This window comes from Sciurus carolinensis, chromosome 3 (assembly GCF_902686445.1).
Source record: "Sciurus carolinensis chromosome 3, mSciCar1.2, whole genome shotgun sequence".
In the NCBI taxonomy this organism is placed as follows: domain Eukaryota; kingdom Metazoa; phylum Chordata; class Mammalia; order Rodentia; family Sciuridae; genus Sciurus; species Sciurus carolinensis.
In genome coordinates this window covers 123,683,725-123,701,940 of record NC_062215.1, presented here as the reverse complement: position 1 = coordinate 123,701,940, position 18,216 = coordinate 123,683,725, and the positions used below count along the sequence as shown (strand labels likewise).

General features: G+C 35.8%; 1 protein-coding gene across 9 annotated transcripts in view; it reads left to right on the top strand.

Moving 5' to 3' along the window:
- Gpr155 (G protein-coupled receptor 155) overlaps nucleotides 1-18,216 on the top strand; it is a 65,597-nt gene that overhangs the window by 17,888 nt on the left and 29,493 nt on the right. For 3 of the 9 annotated variants that reach the window (XM_047544678.1, XM_047544673.1, XM_047544682.1), the window contains exons 2-4: nucleotides 8,629-8,791; nucleotides 9,063-9,559; nucleotides 16,701-17,100. In XM_047544678.1, the coding sequence (XP_047400634.1) occupies nucleotides 9,094-9,559; nucleotides 16,701-17,100 (866 nt within the window). In that variant the 5' untranslated portion in view covers nucleotides 8,629-8,791; nucleotides 9,063-9,093. Of the gene's footprint in view, nucleotides 1-2,623; nucleotides 2,714-4,926; nucleotides 5,104-8,628; nucleotides 8,792-9,062; nucleotides 9,560-16,700; nucleotides 17,101-18,216 lie in introns of those variants that run through there. The other 6 variants (XM_047544680.1, XM_047544679.1, XM_047544681.1 and 3 more) reach the window with 4 other exon arrangements.

Here is an 18,216-nt window from a genome sequence, read left to right as displayed (position 1 = left end):
AAAGACATCCTTTTCTTGGAGTGCAAGGGTTAAAGGAGACCCGGCCCGCTGTTTCCTGGTCTGCATTTTCATCAGCCACCTCAGGAAATAAGTGGTATCTGCATCCAGAACACTGTCTGCTCAGAAGGGGAACCAAGGGGAGAAATGGCCATAGGTTTCCCCAGATCGTAGAATGCAGGTTCCCAGTAGTTTCCACCTTGGACTTCACAAGGCCATCTTGGACTGACACTGTGAATACCTAGTGTGTGATGCTTACCCCAAGTTCCCATTCTCCCTCTTGGGATTACAGTCACTGAGATTACAGGTGTGTGCCACTGATCCTGGGCTGTTTCTCTTCTTAATGTCTTAAATGCTGGCCCAGATAAAAGTCTCTATTTAACCATATTCAAACATTACCTGAGTCAATTACAAGATGGAAGTCAAAAGCAATGGCACATACCTGCAATCCCAGCTACTCCAGAGGCTAAGGCAGGAAGGTTTCAAATTCAAGGCCAGCCTCAACAACTTAATGAGACCCTGTCTCAAAATAAAAATTAAATGGGTTGGGATGTAGCTCAGTGGTAGAGAGTCCCTGGGTTCAGTGGCCAGTACAACAACATCAAAAACAAAAAATATCGGACTGGGGATATAACTCAGTTGGTAGAGTGCTTGCCTCGCATGCACATGCCTTGAGTTCAATCCCCAGCAACACACACACACACACCCACACACACACACACACAAAGGACCAATAACCAGGTGAGATGGTTAGGCTCCCCTTTCTTTCATTGCTTTTGTGAGAATATTTCAGTAATGAAATTGAAAGGAAGAAAAAAATCTATTAGGTATTTCTTCAAACACAAACACATATGTGTATATTAAAAGAAAATTTCAGGGTATTATCTAGACAGATAAGAAACTAAATTATTAAAGCATTTACAAAAAAGAAGTCAGCAATTTGGAAGAATATTTAAATAAGGCTATATACTTAGCACAAGTGAAAAGCTAGAAAAAATAAGAAATCCAGTTACTATAAAAGAGCTCTATCACAGTTGCTTATATCAAATAGCTTCCACTGAACAGAAGTACACTTCAACTTCCTGGATATCTGCTGGAAACTTAGGTTTTATTCAATCATTCAAAAGCCATTTCTGAATACCCATGATATGTCAGGGAAAGCACTCATCTAAGTGCTAAGGGTACAAAGATTAACAAGCACTAAGACTTTACATAATCCAAGCTTATGTACTGCACTGTATCAATGCTCTTAAATTATTGTTTTATGGGTGGATTTTGTTTACCTACCTGTTTTTTAATACTTGGTAATGATTTAGAAGAATTCTTATTAGTTATTGTTTACAATTTCCATACAACCAAAATATATCCTTTATGACTTAGACTTTTTCATGATAAAATTAATACATATTTTTGGTAGAAATTTTGAGAATGTTTCTACACAGAAAAAAAATCATATGTACTCTTGTTACAGAGATAATCACTGTATTTTCTTTTAGAATTTTTTCTATGAATTTGATTTCAAGTAACAGAAAATTCAACTCAGACTTGTTTAAATAATGAAAAAAAGTGACTGATCCACACAAACAAGAGATCCCCAGGTAAACTGGTGAGGCTGCTTCACGTGCAGCTTGATCCTACAACTCAGTATAGTATGTCATCAAGTTACCTATTTACTTCCTTCTCTCTGCTGTGCTTATCCTGGTCTCTGCATCACTTTAAGACTGACTTCTCTTATGGTCCCAAGAAGGTTGTCAGCATCTTCCTCTTGTTCAACAAGAAAGAACCTCGACATTTTCTGCAAAAGTCCTGAGAGTCATTATGTAGAAGTACATTAGGGTAATTGCTCACTCTTACTTAATCATTAAGTTCAAAGGAATGCCATGTACTGATTGGATAGGCAAGGTTACATTACCACTGAAGGTGGAATAAAGTCAACTTCTCTGAAAGCATATGGATCCCTAGAGAAATGGTACTGTTGGAAAGATGAGGAAAGTTTTCCAGAAACTAAATATTTTATAATGAAATTGACCAAATTATACTGTTATATTATGTACATGTACAAATACATAACAGTGAGTTTCACTATTATGTATAAATATAAAACTCCAATAAAAAGTTTAAAACACACAAAGGAAGTTGTTTTAAAAGAAATTGACATCATATGAGATACAAATGACACATTTTAAGTAATTCTTTTACATGTCTGTTCTTTTTTCAAAGTCAATTATACTTCATGAATGGCCCAGAGTTTCCACTTTTTTAAGGAAGATCATTCTCAAATTTTCATTAGGTAATACTTAATAGGCATTAGAAATGATGAAAAATATCTACATTTTTTGTTAAAAATGTTAATATTAAGGAAAAGTTACTAAAAATCATGTGTATTGTATAATCCAATTTTTCTTACATGTTATTTGTACATTAAAAAGAGATATCATTTATAATATTAAGAAGTTATTTATAAGTATGATTTCACTTTCTTCATTCCTTTCTGTATTATCTGAATATTTTATAATAGTTATTTATGCTTTCATAATCAGAGAAAAATCAGAACTTCATTTTGGAAAAAATAAAATTCACTAAGAATCTATATGCACATCATATCATCTCAACCTGTATCCTACAGGACACTTGTCACTGAGTCAAAGCACTTGATTTATTCCTCTTCTTAAGCTTTATCAGCTGCAGTCGAAGGCAATGTGCTCAATGGCTACAGGTAAGTAATTTGCAAGTAATGGAAGTTAAGGTAAATTTATAGGTTTTTATTCCACTGGTCTGCATAACTTTGAGCTTTTCTTCCTCTTATTTAATTAACTATACAATTAATAGAGATCATTACACAGAATGATTAGTAGATTTGATAATGGAATCAAATTATTTTCTTATGGTTTTCACCACTAATTGTTTGCATAAAGATGACTTTTCACTGAAGTCTTTCCTCTCTGTATACATTTTGTTTAAGTTTCCCTCCACAAGCTGCTCTTCTTAGAAAATTCATTCAGTCCATGCAGATGTCTCTTCAAACCACATCTCTCGTGCTACTCTTTCTATCTCTTGAGCTGCTCTTTTTTCTCTCTGGGTATCTATCAGAAATGTCTATGTACATGTGCCAATGCCTTCATGAGCAGTAGTTCACAGGTAAGTGAGGTCTTTCATTCTAATTCTCTTCCACACCCAGTTGGGTGTTCAACCATTTGCTTAATCCTCCAGGGCCTCAGATGGAGAGAATAACTTTTTCAAGAAAACAGACTACACAAGAGTTTCACAAAGTTTTAGATTTTAGGTCTAAAACAAAATTCACTCTTCCTGTAACTGTTTTAGAAATATTTCTTCCTTTCATCTTTGGATAAGATAATTATAGAAAATAATGGATTTTAAAACTGGAAGATGTTCAAAGCTCACTACCCAATATCTTTTCTTCATTTTAATACATGAGGAAATACATAGTTTCATTAACTCCTTCCTCTATTAATAACTTAGTCACATCAGTTCTCCTTTTGGAATACTTCTTAAGCCTATTCCATTCTTTTCTCTATCATCCCAGAATAAGTCTTCATTTCTATATGTCTTCGTTCTTCCCAAAGTCACCATACTGCTTTTCTTGCCTGCAGTCTTTCAATTAATCCTGGGACAGCTTCCAGATCACACATCCACAAGTAGTGTTGATCATTACATGTTCCTGTGGAGGAAAAATTTAATGGTTTTACTGTCGTCAAAAAATGAAATTCAAATTCTAAGGCTAACCTACAGGTTGATACCAACTTTCCTTTCTGTGCCTATCTTCTTAGTAGTTCCTTAATATTCAAAGCTTGGTAAGTATTTATTTAATGGAATTAATCTTCATACTTTCTAAACAGAGATAACTGGGTTTTCAGAAGATATTTTTAAGTAGCCAGGTTTAAAGGAAACAAGAAAGGTCATTAAAAATGAACACACGAACAAAGAAGTGTTAGAGAGCAGGACCAAGATGCACGCCTTTTCTATAGTTTTAGTTCTGTTCATTTTCTCTTGCCAAGTTTCATACCCTTTAGCCTATGCTTAACTTACTGTGACATTTCTTAGAACCCACATTGTTTTATATCTGCATTGAAACTGCAGAGATGACAGGAAGTTACTTAAGTGCCAGACAGAAAAGCTAAAAATGCTAAGATTAAAAAAAAAAAATGCTTGCGGAGATATTAAGTGAATCAGGTTATAAAGTTTTAAATTTGAAATAATTTTGATTCCACATGGCATTAGCCACAGGGCTTCTTCAGTTTTCAAAACGGCACACTGCATCTGGGGAAAATTCACTTCAAGAAGTACTGAAGTTATCCTCTGATACTAGTAGAGTCTTCTCAGTATATTAAGGGAATGTTGCCTTTTTAATCTCCCCTACAGTATAAATACAAGCAGTCACCAATAAGGCCCTTATACTAAATCAAACACAAGGCTAAAGCTTTACACTTCGATCTTTCTGATTTCCGAAGGTCAAGGTCACACTTCCTTCCACAATGGTCTGAGTCCCAGACCATTGCTTTTATACTCTATATAACTGGCAGATCTCAACACACGAGGCTACTGCTAGCAAGAAAGATGAGAGGGCTCAGCGATCGAGCTGAGAGCTCAGCAAGCCTGGAAAATCCCCGCCGTGGCCGCCATTTTGTGGGAGTCGGGCCGGAAGTCGGACAGCTGAAGGCTGCGGCGGCAGGGCGGGGCCTAAGGCGGGGGCGTGTGGCTCAGAGGTTCGTGACTGGGGCGGGGCCTGGGGCGGGGCTGTTGGGATAGTCCGGAGTCCGGGGGCGGGCCTGAGGAAGGGGCGGGGGCAGTGCGGCGGGAGGTTGGGGCGGGCCTGTGGGCAGGGCGCGCGCCCGGTGGCCCGAAGGTGGAGGCCGGGGGCGGGGTCTGAAGGCGGGGCGGGGGCGGGGCCGAAGACCGGCGCCGGGAGGGGCCAACAGGGCCGCAGTGGCTTACCCCACCTCACTTTCTCGGAACGTGCTGCAGCTGGCACCCGGCCGCACTCAGTGAAGAGGGCTGGGGGAGGGAGATGACGGTGATTTCCTCGCTGCTTGGCCCTCTGCAAGCACCGACTCCCTTCTCGCGGCTGCAGGGCGGCAGACATAGCAGGTGAGATAGGGCCCTGGGGCGCGGACCTGCCCGGCCCTGACTCTGCCTAGCGGGCCCCCGATGCTCCCGCCCCCGCCTTTCGGGGCTGGGCGGGTGAACAGCGCCCGGCCCTCCCTCCAAGCTCTGGCGTGGTGGTCCTCCGCCTGCGCCTGCTCGCGTCTGCCCCGCAGCCTCTCAGCGCTTGCCTTGGGGCCGTGTGGGGCCACCTGGGAGGCCTGCGCAGGAGGGGCGGCTTGTCCCCTCCCGTGGCAGAACTGTCATCCCCAGTGTGGACAGCGCCTGTCTGCACGTGTATCCACCCTGTCATTCTCCTACTCTTCCTTTTATCTCGCGGGTGGCCACAGTATCTGCCCTCCTGAAAGCATCTGCTCAGGTACTTAGAACGTTTTAGTTAACCATGACGTTGTGACTCCCATGACCTGGAAAGTTGAGCAACCACCTTTTTCTTACCCCTTTGCCTTTCCATTTACAAGGCTTTCTCAGGCGTTGGGTGGCAACTGCCCTCTGGACAGTTTAGTTAGGGACTCTCCGCAACCCTTATCTTGAAGGGCCGAAGTCAGTGCTTGCAGATAAAGGCAGAAGGCAGTGCTTAATTGTCCCTACCATGGGTCCCTAGGGAGGACATTTGGTCTCCAGCAAGTAGGTGGGAGTAGATGAATGTTGTGACTGTTGGTATTGTACAATTCTTTACTAGTTTCACACTGTATTAGGCTTTTCCCATGGGATAAAGTATGTAATGTGTTTGAGAAATAGCCTAAGAGTTTTCAGCTTTCTCTTTGATGTTAACACACGCTCCGTTTTCATTTAATAATCTCAGTTATTTGCAATTTAAGTGGTTTGCAAATGTTTTCTAAGTCAAGTATGAAGGGGCCAGACGCAGTTTATATACATCATTTCTCCAGTACCTGCTCCGGTGAACGGTCTTTTACCGTGATAGGTCAACTTGTTTGTTCTGTAAGATGAAAAGACTGGGTGTAACTTTTTAAAACTTCCCTTGCTGTGGTTCCTGTTCATTTAAAAATATGCTTTAGGAAGCATATTTTCTTCGCGTTCAAAATGGATTAGGATGAGCCGGGCGAGGTGGCGCGCGCCTGTAATCCCAGCTACTCAGGAAGCTGAGGCAGGACGATTACAAATTCACGGACAGTCTGGGCAATTTAGAGAGACCCTGTCTCAAAGTAAGAAATAGAAAGGGCTGGGGTGTAAACTAGGGCAGAGCGACCCTAGGTTCAATCCTTAGCACCTCAAAAAGAAAAAAATAAAACGATTAGGATGAGAAAACTTTTTAAGTCCTTTTGATTGTTTTGACTTTTCCCTCAGCAGCTGTTGCTTTTATAATAATGAAAAACATTAAAGGAAACATCATGGGAAGGAAGAAGTTACTCTTTGAGGTTTTTCTTTTGTCAATTAATTGAAAGTTAACTCTGGACCTTGCTACAATTTTTTGACCATCACAGAGAAAAATGAAGAGCTGTCCCTTTACTGTTAGCAGCTATTTAAGATCAATTAAATTCAGTCTTTCTTAATTTGATATGAAACAGAAGCTGATAACTTCATGACACATACTATTCCTGTAGTTTAGTTGGATGATCTTTAATACTTAGTATGTTTGGAGAATCAGGAATACATTTTACTTTGTTACCATTCTTATTAGGACTAGAGCTTCTAATAGCAATTGCTACCATTTCTTGATGACCTGTTTTGTAATAAGCTGTGCATAAAATAGCCCATCCACCCAATGTGGTAGTTTTTATTCTCATTGTACAACTGAGGAAACTGATATTCTGGGAGGCCAAGTAACTGACCCAAAGGGTTGGTTAGTGTTAAGTCCCAGAATCTGTTAGATTTTTTTCACTTAACTAGTGTAGTTAATACTGTTTTTTAAAAAATATTAGACCACACTAATATGTTTTTGTGGTCTAAATAAGGGGTTAGGAGCAGCATGAAGTTATTAATACTCCAAACGAAGGGAACTTTTGAAAAACATCACAAGACTGGAATGGTTTATCACCTTCTTTACAACTGCCTTTCCATGTCCACATTTCTTAAGGGTTCCAAACATTTAACATCTTTGTTTGCCAGCTCCTTCAAATATGGGTGTTTGTACCAATGAATAACTTTCCCAGGATAGAATTTGATGCTTATTTATAAACTTCAAGTATGTGAGTATTGTTGGGTTTGTTTATATTAAACCACTCCTTTCTAATCCTGATAGAAAAATACTTGCCCTAATCCAGATTAAGTGTAAGATTTTTATATGGTTTGGTTTATACCAGGGTAGTTTAGAGAAAATTCTCTTATACATCCCCATATATCAATTGATGATCTCTGGCCTGCCATCTGAGTCTTTTTTAACGTGCTGAAGGTATTTGATAACTTAACCAGGGTGTTGTAAATATCAGGAAGCATGAACTTTTTTACTTCCGCCTTATATAAGGCCACTTTAGATGGTAAACCCAGAATAATTACTTAGAAATTGGTAATAGTTATCATATTACCTTCAAATTACTAATAAAATTACTAATAAAAACTGACTAATTTCAGAGTCATCCAAACCTCCTCTTTGTGTCCCTGGCAGCAAGAGGAGAGTCTGATAATTATTGTCATATTAGCATACAGAATTTGTTCCTTCCTTGAGCATTTCTGGAACATCTTCAGAATGTTTTACAACATATTTTGTGTTCTTTAACATTTTATGAACATCTTTAGAACATTTTAGGATACATTTTGTGTTCTAGGGCCTGTTGCTATAGTGGAAAAAATTAGAATATTTTATTATTCAGAAAAATTCCACAAATTAGAGAATGCCTAAAAGAGAACATTGATCCATGAAAGGGTAGGGGGCCTATTTAAGTACAAGTTACTATTTTAGTGATTTATTAAACAAGAACTTTTTTTCAGTGTGTCCTGTGTGCCAGGTGCTATGCTAGGTGTTAGGGACACAACAGTGAGCAAAGACATGCATAGTTCTTTCTTCTGTGACATTTAAAGTCTAGTGAAGGAGAGACATAAATTCAATAGTCACTCTAATATATAGTATAATTACAAAGTGAGAAAAAAGTGGTTAATGATAAGGATAATGTTTCCATTTGAAAGAACCAGGGCTTAGCTAATGAGATTAGAGAAGACTTGCCTGAACTAAATATGGTTTGGAGGATAAGTAGGTGTTAATTATGTGCAGAATGGTAGGTAGGTAGATAGAGAACATTTTAGAGTTTGTTTAAAGTCCCTGTGGTACAAAGTAACTATTGGGCCAGTATGTGTAGGTTGATGGAATGCCATCATTTTTTCATAATTTTGTCTTTCATGCTCTCATATTCAACTGAAATTTATGTTTAACTTTGTTGTAATTAATTACCTTGAACCAGATATGGTTATAAGGACTTTATTTGAATAGCCTCAAGTTTTTGTGAGGTATAGATAATTATTACCATTTCACAGATAAAATGAGGCATAGAAAAGTTAAAAGTTATTGGTTCAAAGTTGATAAATGATGCTGTACTGTATTCTTCTTCCTTTACTCAGTTATGACCACAGTCTGGAAGGGACCCAGAGTGGCTCCCTGATGGTCCCCTGAGAGCTTCTGAAATTTCCAGAGAATCTGGATGCAAGTGGACACCAGCAGAGACTGCTAGACAGAGAGCTCAATTGTGGATCACTGGAGAGAACTACAGGGCATCACTGCACTGTAATATTTGTGCATCTTATTTAACACATGTCTGATAGGAATGTAGAGTAGCAATACAGCTGTTTGAACTGACCTACCTTTGAGAGTAAAGAGGTTATTGTTACATCCTTTCCACCCCCACTTTCTTTCCATTATATTTTTCCTTGGTGATAGTTGAAGGAAGTATGTAAAATAATTTGACCATTTAATAAGTAAATAATTCTAAATTTACAGTGTTTCCTTTCAGCTAGAACTCTTTTTATTGTTACACTGAATTTTCTTTTCTTTTCAGAGATCTGACTGGAGTTGGAGGGTGAGAGAAAATGAATTCCTTTTCTAATTTACCTGCAGAGAACTCAACCATTGCCATCAATACATCTGAGACACCATCTACCACAGTAACACATGGATTCAATTCCACTAATGATTCACCTTCAATGTCAATAACAAGGCTTTTTCCAGCCTTACTAGAATGCTTTGGTATAGTCCTTTGTGGCTACATAGCAGGAAGGGCCAATGTCATAACATCAACACAGGCCAAAGGACTGGGAAATTTTGTCTCCAGATTTGCACTTCCAGCCTTATTATTCAAAAACATGGTTGTGCTTAATTTTTCCAATGTGGATTGGGCTTTCTTATATAGTATCTTAATTGGCAAAGCTTCTGTATTTTTCATTGTATGTGTATTAACCTTACTGGTTGCCAGTCCTGATAGTCGATTTAGCAAAGCTGGACTATTCCCTATTTTTGCTACACAAAGTAATGACTTTGCATTGGGATACCCTATAGGTAAGTTTGTTGTTTTTTTTTTTTTTTTTTTCAATTTTTAAAAAATTCAAGTGTTTAAGGAGATAACAAATATAAGCTTTAAATTTAAGCATTTGTTAGTGACAGATTCTTATGCTTGTATTTAAGAAATCTTTCATGTTTTTTCTTAAATATGTCTTAAATTGGGATGTATTATAATTTCCCCTCAATGTAGGAGTTTAAGGATCCTTTAAACACCTACCTAAAATAAATAGTCATATCCTAATAACCTTTGTATATAGTCTTTCTAATAGTATTCTATTTCTTCTCAAAAAATCACCTATGAAAGAAATTCAATTTTGCAGAAGGGATCAGATTCTGATTTAAATTATGTAAAAAAAAAAAAACCCTTATTTTTATAAAATAGTCATTACTAAGTGTTAGCAGTAGGAATTTGAGTGATCTTTTCCCCTTCTTTATTTTTCTTACCATCTAGAATATGTATGATTTTACTTTAAATTTTGTTTTTAAGCTTTTTATTCAAAAGTGTTTTCATTGGAGTTAAATTATTGTTTAAGAACAAAAATGGTAAGGGTATTTTTATCTTTCCATCTCTTTAAGTGACCTAATTTTATGTTTCTATGTGTATGTTTTCCTGATGTAACAAGAAATAAAACAATTAGAGATGTTGAGATATCTTGAAAGGAAACATACTCTATTTTTCAGAACACTCTGCCACCAAGAAAATGTACACCTAGTAGCAACTTTTATATATTTTAAAATTAAAGTTATGTGTATTTTGATCATGAATATGGATGCTCATTCACTTGTAAGGAATTGTTATATACCAGGGACTGTGCCAGCTGCTAGGAATACCCCTGCAAACAAAGTTCTTATACAGACTGAATTTACATTTTAATGGGAAAATAAATAATAAAATTTAAATTATATCAGATAGTGACAAAGGGTCCTAAAAATAAATAGTATAGAGGAACAGGAATGAGAAGATGCCATTTGAGACAGAGTGGTCAGTTAAAGCTTATCTGATGACGTCTTCTGAACAGAAGAGTGAATGGAATTTTCATGTGTCAACTGCAATCTACCATTAACTCTCAAGTTTCTTATCCAATCATTTCATCCTCTCCTCCCATACCCAACTTATTTCTCCACTGGTACCAAAGAGACTCTAGTGAACTATTCTTCTTACTTTATTCCACCTTTGACCTTCCTCCATCTTGTTTACCAGAGATTTAAAAATACCAGAGAAATCAAATAACCATGAGTAAAGCAGGAGCTTAGGAGAAGAAAAACTAGACTCTTAGGTAACTGAGCTATAAATTGTAAGAAACTAGGTGTTCCTTTAAGGTTACTGAATTTTAAAGTGAAATAAAGGTTTTTGGAAATATAAGGTCAAGGAGTTAATGTGTTTGTCCATTTCCTCAGAGTTAATAACATATTAGTCAACATATTTATGGTACAAGAACTGTAGAAGTGGCTCAGTACCATGGTTTATATATTTAATAAAGATTGCATATCTTACTTATCTTACTTTGACATGAATTAGACGTATTAGTTTTAACATTCTCATAGATTAGTAAACCCATACCTAAACAAAACTAACATTTGTAACTTTGTAGTTTACTTTCTTACACTTATCTCATTTGAATAGGGCAGACATTATTATCCTAATTTTCAAATAAGGAGATAAGCTTAGAGAGATTGTTTTATCCCAGGTCACACAACTAACAGGTGATTGAGATCCAAACCTAAGTTTTCTGATTCTAAATCCTGGGCATTCTCTTATGCCACATAGTTATATAACATGCCAAGTTCATCTTAGAATACCCAACCAGCCCTTGTTATACATTAGTTTCAGACAGAATCAAAATTCTTTGTCCCTAACAGTATTCCCAGTTCCATAAAATGAGCAGTAGCAAAAAAAGGTCATAGATGAATTAATCAAATTTCTTATCAAGGCAGAATATCTAAAGAATGTAATCAGCCATTTTTATCACTGCTTTTCTCATATCCCATATTTTATCAGTGAATCTGGTAATAATCATGTTGGGCATATGCTTGCCCAAATTTACCCAATGTGTATGTTTCTAAATTTTGAGTTGCAACTTTGGATTTTATTTGTTTTTACTCCCCAATAATAAGAACTCTTATAACATTAGGTTGTAGTCTATAATTTTACTAAAACCCAATAATATAGACAGCTTTCTCATACACCTACAGATTGGAAAGGGTGATACAGCACCGTATGGCCATGTGTCTGCTCCTGGTGAGGTTATTTATTACTGCTGTCTGTGTCCATCTGCCTTCTGGCCTTGTGCAGGGTGAACAGAGAAGCCTCTCCAGAGAGAAGACCTTTCTGTTTATTTTGTAGGCTCTCTCAATAATTCCCACTCTCCTCTTCACAGAGGAACTTCAATTGGGGGTTCTAAAAAAATGTCCTTTTTAAGATTGCATTTGTTCCATATCTGTTCAATTGATAGTTGACTTGGGAAATGCTGGCAAGGGAAAAGCAGACAAGTTAATGAATAAAGAAAAAGGGTAGTCACATTTCTTTTTTTCAGAATACCATGACATTTATAATGGTCTATAAAATTACACAAAAGTGATTCATTTTTACTCAAGTGACAGAATAGTGCGTTATGACAGACTTAAAAAATAAAGCCCACCGTTTTTTAGAATAGTTATTTTCAAAAGTACTTTAAAAATCCAAGTGTAGAAGAAACCAAGAATCTACCAAGGTGAAATGTTGATTTCAGCAAATCAGAATGGTTCCCTGCCTCTGTCATTAAAAGATACTAATAGGGCATAGTTAAGTCCTATAATTTATTCTTCAAACAATGCTGATAGCATAAGTACTCTGACTAATCATAATTATGCTCTAGTGCTTGAGCTGTAAACAGAAAGGAAATGAAGCATTTAACTATATGCCATTAAATAATAGAATGATCTTGTCAGAGTCTTTGTGTTATTTGCTTGAGATTGAAACCCTGCAGGAATCAAAATAGGAGCCACAGTGGGTGGCTAATTTTATCTCTTAGTTCTTCAAAGCTATATAATAAGTCTTCATAATGGGATTCCTCCCTCCCTCCAAGAGTCTTATTTATAAGCATTAATTAATTAGAACTTAATAGTTGATATAATGATTATAAATCTAATTTTAGTTACTGTAGGTCTCCATGTTCATATGTATTTTCTTTTCAGATTAGAAAACCATCTTCAGATTGATAACAGAAGAAAAGCAATGCCAATTTATAGATAAAGATATAATATTAAGTAATTATGCAAGTGAATGGCTGACATAGACTAAAATTCCCTTGTTGAACCCTACTCTTCTAGTAATTTAATAAACATTTAGTCACAATTATTTGCTTTCCTACTAGACTGTGCTTCTTATACCTTTGAACACTTGTTCAGCTGAGTTTAAAAACCCAACTGTAACCAGCTTATAAATATTCAGAATGTGTAAAAAGTTTAAAAAGTTACAGAATTTCAGTTATTCAGAAGGAATAAGTCCAAGAGATGTATTATACAACATGATAAGTACAGTTAATAACAATGTATTATATTTTTGAAAATTGCTAAGAGATTATGTAAGTGTTCTCATAACAAAAATGTGAAGTATGTGATTAGCTCCATTTAGTCATTCCACAATGTATACAAACAACATGTACACAATAATTATAATTTTTATTTATCAATTAAAAAATAGATTTTTTTAAAAATAAAAAAACATCTGGGCATGTTGGGGCATGTTCATAATACCAGTTACGTATGAGGCTGAGGCAGGAAATTTGCAAGTTGAGGTCAGCCTCAACAACTTAGCCAGACCCTCTCTCACAAAAGGGATGGGGATGTAGGTCAGTGGTAGACTGCCCCTGAGTTCAATCCCTGACGTACAAAAAAAAAACAAAAAACATTAAAAATGAATCTAAAAAGAAATGGATTAACTGATGATTAGATAAAATGTTATTGGGTGTTACAAAATACATTTTTACTAGTCTGGAAGCTTTGGCATTCATTGATGGGATAGTTAATCCCATTCAGCAAGTATTTTCAGATTTGTTCAGCACTGTGCTAGGTACTATGGGTTATAAAATGATGCCTTCAAGGAACTGAGTCAGGGTGACACTAATAGGAAACAAAGTACTAGCTTTCCAGAGAAGAGATTGATGATGTAGATTGAAGATTCGGTGGAAGAAGTAGCCTAAGAGACTGGCCTTAAATAATAAACAAGATTCAGAAAAGAAAGGAAAAAGAAGTTGCTGGGTGCGGGTATAATCCCAGTGACTAGGGAGGCTTAGGCAGGTGAATCCCAAATTCAGTTGTGGTAACTGGGCTGTTTATGTCCAAAGAAAGGTTTTATGGCTGTTCTTGTGGGCAGTGAGAACTTTTGAAAATGTTAACTTCTGAGTTTTCATAGCTATGATTTGTTAACTGTGAATAAAATGAATAAAGGGAGTAGTTGAAAAAATCCAAAATAATGTAGATTAGTAAATACATTAGGTAGTCTAATTTTGAGACGTCTAACTAGTTAGCAACAGTTGTAAGAATCAAGCAGAGAAAACAGAAAAGATCCTGCCAAAGAAGAAAGTTAATACAGTGGTTCCTCTTATTTGCCAGGAATATGTTCCAAGACCCCTAGTGGATGCCTGAAACTGAGGATAGTACCAATGTTTTAATCCTATACATACATAGCAACCTAAGAGAAAGTTAAATTTATAAATTAGGCACAGTAAGAGATAACAATAATAATAAAGAGCAATCATAACAATATTCTATAATAAAAGTTATGTGAATGTAGTCTCTTTGTTTCTTTCAAAATATCTCACACCACATACTCTTCTTATTGTTGACCTCAGGTTACTGAACCTGAGGAAAGCAGAAACACTATTTGATGATTGGGCAGCTTTAGGTAATAAAAATTGTTGCTCAGATTTGCACTGAGCTCTTAAAACAATCAGAATCTTTTATGCAATAGTGATTACTAATGTACCAGGAGAGTAAATTTCAGTAAAAGGGCATTAATATAAATGACTTTGAGTAGATGATGCAACTGTGAGTTGTTAGAGGAAACACCTTTGCATTATAGTGTGCCTACTGAGGAAAAATTCTTATACTCAGATTTAAAATATAAGACATTTCTAAAATATCCACTCAACTTAAAAATTGAGTGGTGAACAGATATCTTTCTTAGAGATGGAATGTTGAATTAGAAAATTAACCTCCTGAAACATGAAAGAAAAGCACTAAGAGTTATAAAGCTAGCATATCTAATTTAGAAATCAGTAAAAATAATTTATGAAATTTTATGTAATCAGCTGTGTTTTAACTTCTTCACTTTGGAGATATAATAGAACTTCATATGTGTTTAACTTGAAAAAAAGAGGGATTGAATTTTATAAAAAGTAGATTTTAGCTAATGAAATCAAGGTGAACTTTTAAGGTTACATAATCTAGTTACATAACTTTAACGAGTCATGTGTATGACATTAACTGAACTTATGTATCCTGAGTAAGTAAACAACTATGTTTTCTTACCTGTGTCACTTTATCTTAACATAAATTGAGAAACTTAATCTTTACATTTTTTTCACATGATTGAGTCTCTCCTTGGTGACTGTGGCTGTCCTCTTTTTATCTTTCTCAACTTCAATTCTGTATCAGTTTTTCTGTTTGGGACCCACTGCCAAAAGTGTGCCCACAGACTGAGTTATTTATTCCATGACTCTAAGTTGCCTTGATCAACCGCAGACCAGGCCACCAACCCTTAGCTCCTCCAGGAAACTGCTAGAAGTCAGATGCAATCCACTTACCTCCCTCCAAGGAAACACATTTTATACAGTGGTCAGGTTCTAAAGTCATCATGTATACTCAAACCCTTGGGAAAATCCCTTAAGTTACCTATAATACACAGCACACATATGTTGTCTTACACTATTTCCTATAAATCTAACACAGCCAGATTTTTTTTGAGCATCGTTGTTTAATGAACAACAAGTGAAGTAATTAGTTTGTACTTTAGAACATGCTATATGAGAAAAGAGATTTTTTCCCAAGAAGGTATAATTGAACGTATATTTGTTAAAAGTATTTCTTAGGTCCAACTTTCTGTCCCTACTTGCTTAGTATCTTCACAGGTTGTCACTGAAAAGTATTCATTGCCTTTCATTCCCTCTCAATGGAGGCTACTCATTTTCCCATAGCCTACATACCACATGAGCAGAGTAGGTGAGACTGGCACCCTCACCTGAGAGCTACCGTGAACCACTGCTAATCCTTTGCTCTCTACTCTGTTGCTGACAACTATTTTGAAGCTCATGCTATCTGACCAGTCTGTTTATCCTCATTGCTGTCATCTTCTGACCTCATTCATTAAAGATTTGAATGTCCTGCTTGCTGTCATCTTCTTTGTCCTGAGTTTTGCTATTCTCTTGTTTGACTTTAGCATCCTTGTGAATTTCCCATCAATTATCTGCCCTCTAGGTCCCATGGCCGCCTCATCTCTAATGACTCTCTGTCAGTCAGCAACTCCCATGGTCACACCCTGGATCTAGTCTTCTGGAAGATATTAAATTCAGTAGCTTACTATCTGTCCTGTTCTGAATCCTATACTTCCAACTGCACTTAATTCTTGAACTTTATAGAGGCCTCCAATCCCTGATCTCTCTACTTGCAGTCAGTCACCTCCCATCTTCTTTTCCTATACAGTGTGGATTCTGTCACTTCAGTGCTCATTTTTAGTCCTTTTTCTCTATTCCTTCCTCAGTCCTCTGTAATCTGACTTTTGCCTCACTACTTCAATGAAGCTACTCTCTCCATGGATACAATCACTTTGTTGCTATTACTACTTAAACATTTAATCTGCTACTAGATTTTTATTTTTACTGTTTCTTTAAAAACTTTAACAGTTCTGCCCTTCTTTTTGGAGACTAATCTTAGCTCCTAGATAGTAAAAATTAATTATGTTTTACTAAAATAATTTTAGGTTATCATTTTATAAACCAGATTATATTTAGTATAGTGACTTTTTTTCTTCATTACTAAAGAATAGGCTAATAAGGTCATTTGGCACTATTTAAATTTGTAATATGTTAAAATTAAGCACAGAAAATGTTACCTGCATAGTTATGGTAATCATTTTAAAATCAATATTCTTGTTTTGCAGTTGAAGCTTTATATCAAACTACATACCCAGAATATCTCCAGTACATTTATTTGGTGGCACCAATATCTCTGATGATGTTAAACCCAATTGGGTTTATCTTCTGTGAAATCCAGAAGTGGAAAGATACTCAAAATGCTTCTCAAAACAAAGTAAAAATTGTGGGACTTGGATTCCTGCGTGTATTACAGAACCCAATAGTATTTATGGTCTTCATTGGCATTGCCTTCAATTTTATTCTTGATAAAAAGGTGCCTGTATATATGGAAAATTTTCTCGATGGACTTGCAAATTCTTTTTCTGGAGCAGCTCTATTTTATCTTGGTCTTACAATGGTAGGAAAAATAAGGAGACTGAAGAAGTCGGCATTTGTTGTACTAATTCTTCTCATCACAGCTAAACTGTAAGTTTCACTTATTTAACTTGGGAATTGTACTTTGTAAAAACCTTATTTAACTAATTCATTGGGATGTGTCTGCAACTATTTTTTCCTTTGACTTAATCCTTCCTTATAGAATAGTTGTGATTTTAAGGAGAATGGAATATTGGTATATTATGAAAAGTCATTTCCTTTTTCTGTGTAGGTTATTTGCATTTTACTGTCAGAGTTTTAATAGCTGTGTTTTCCTTTAGCTTTTTTATTCTGCTTTTATATAGTTTGTTTAATATCTCCTAATGTCCTAAGTAGATCTTTTTTTAAAGAACTTTTGCAGGATTTCTTAATCTGTTAAAATCATAAAGGAAAAAAAAAATTCTAAAGGAAGAAGCATGCTAGTTATATAAGAACAATAATATTTAACAAACTTTTTTTCATGAATTTGGGAAAATATTCTGTAATTCTGAGTTTGAATGAACTTTCTAGAGATAGAGATAAGTTGATGAATATTATTTTATATCTGATCCCAGCCTGTCATTTACAAAGTTGTTCTTAGTTCCTTAGTTAATCATTTTTCACTTTATGTGTCTCATTAGCCATGGAGTCACACTTCATGGTGCAGATGACATAATTTCACCACACTATTAACCCAAAGTACTTGAGGCATACTTAACTATGGGACTCAGCTCTACTATGGGAACAGTGCAAAAGATATGTTATTTATATTTACAAAGTACATAAAAGTTCTGAAAATCATTTATGATGCTATTATGCTCCTCAGAAATAAAGTATTAATTAGTATAATCACAGTAATAAATATTGTTCCACATATAACAGTATTATCAACTTCAACTTATAAGTAGAATTTAATTATTATAATCAGTTTCTTAAATTCTTATTAGATATATGTATTTTTTCAATTAAAAAATTAAGTAAGAGTAGTTCTTTACTCCATCCCAGAGTATCTCTCCATATGCTGCTCTGACAATGTTATCAACCTTGGTTTTGCTGTTTTTTAAAGGAGAACCCCATTATTTTAGTCACTGGTGTTACGCTTTTTCAATGGAATCTTGAAGAATTTGTTTAATAATTTATTCTTTACTATACACACACAGAGAGAGAGAGAGAGAGAGAGAGAGAGAG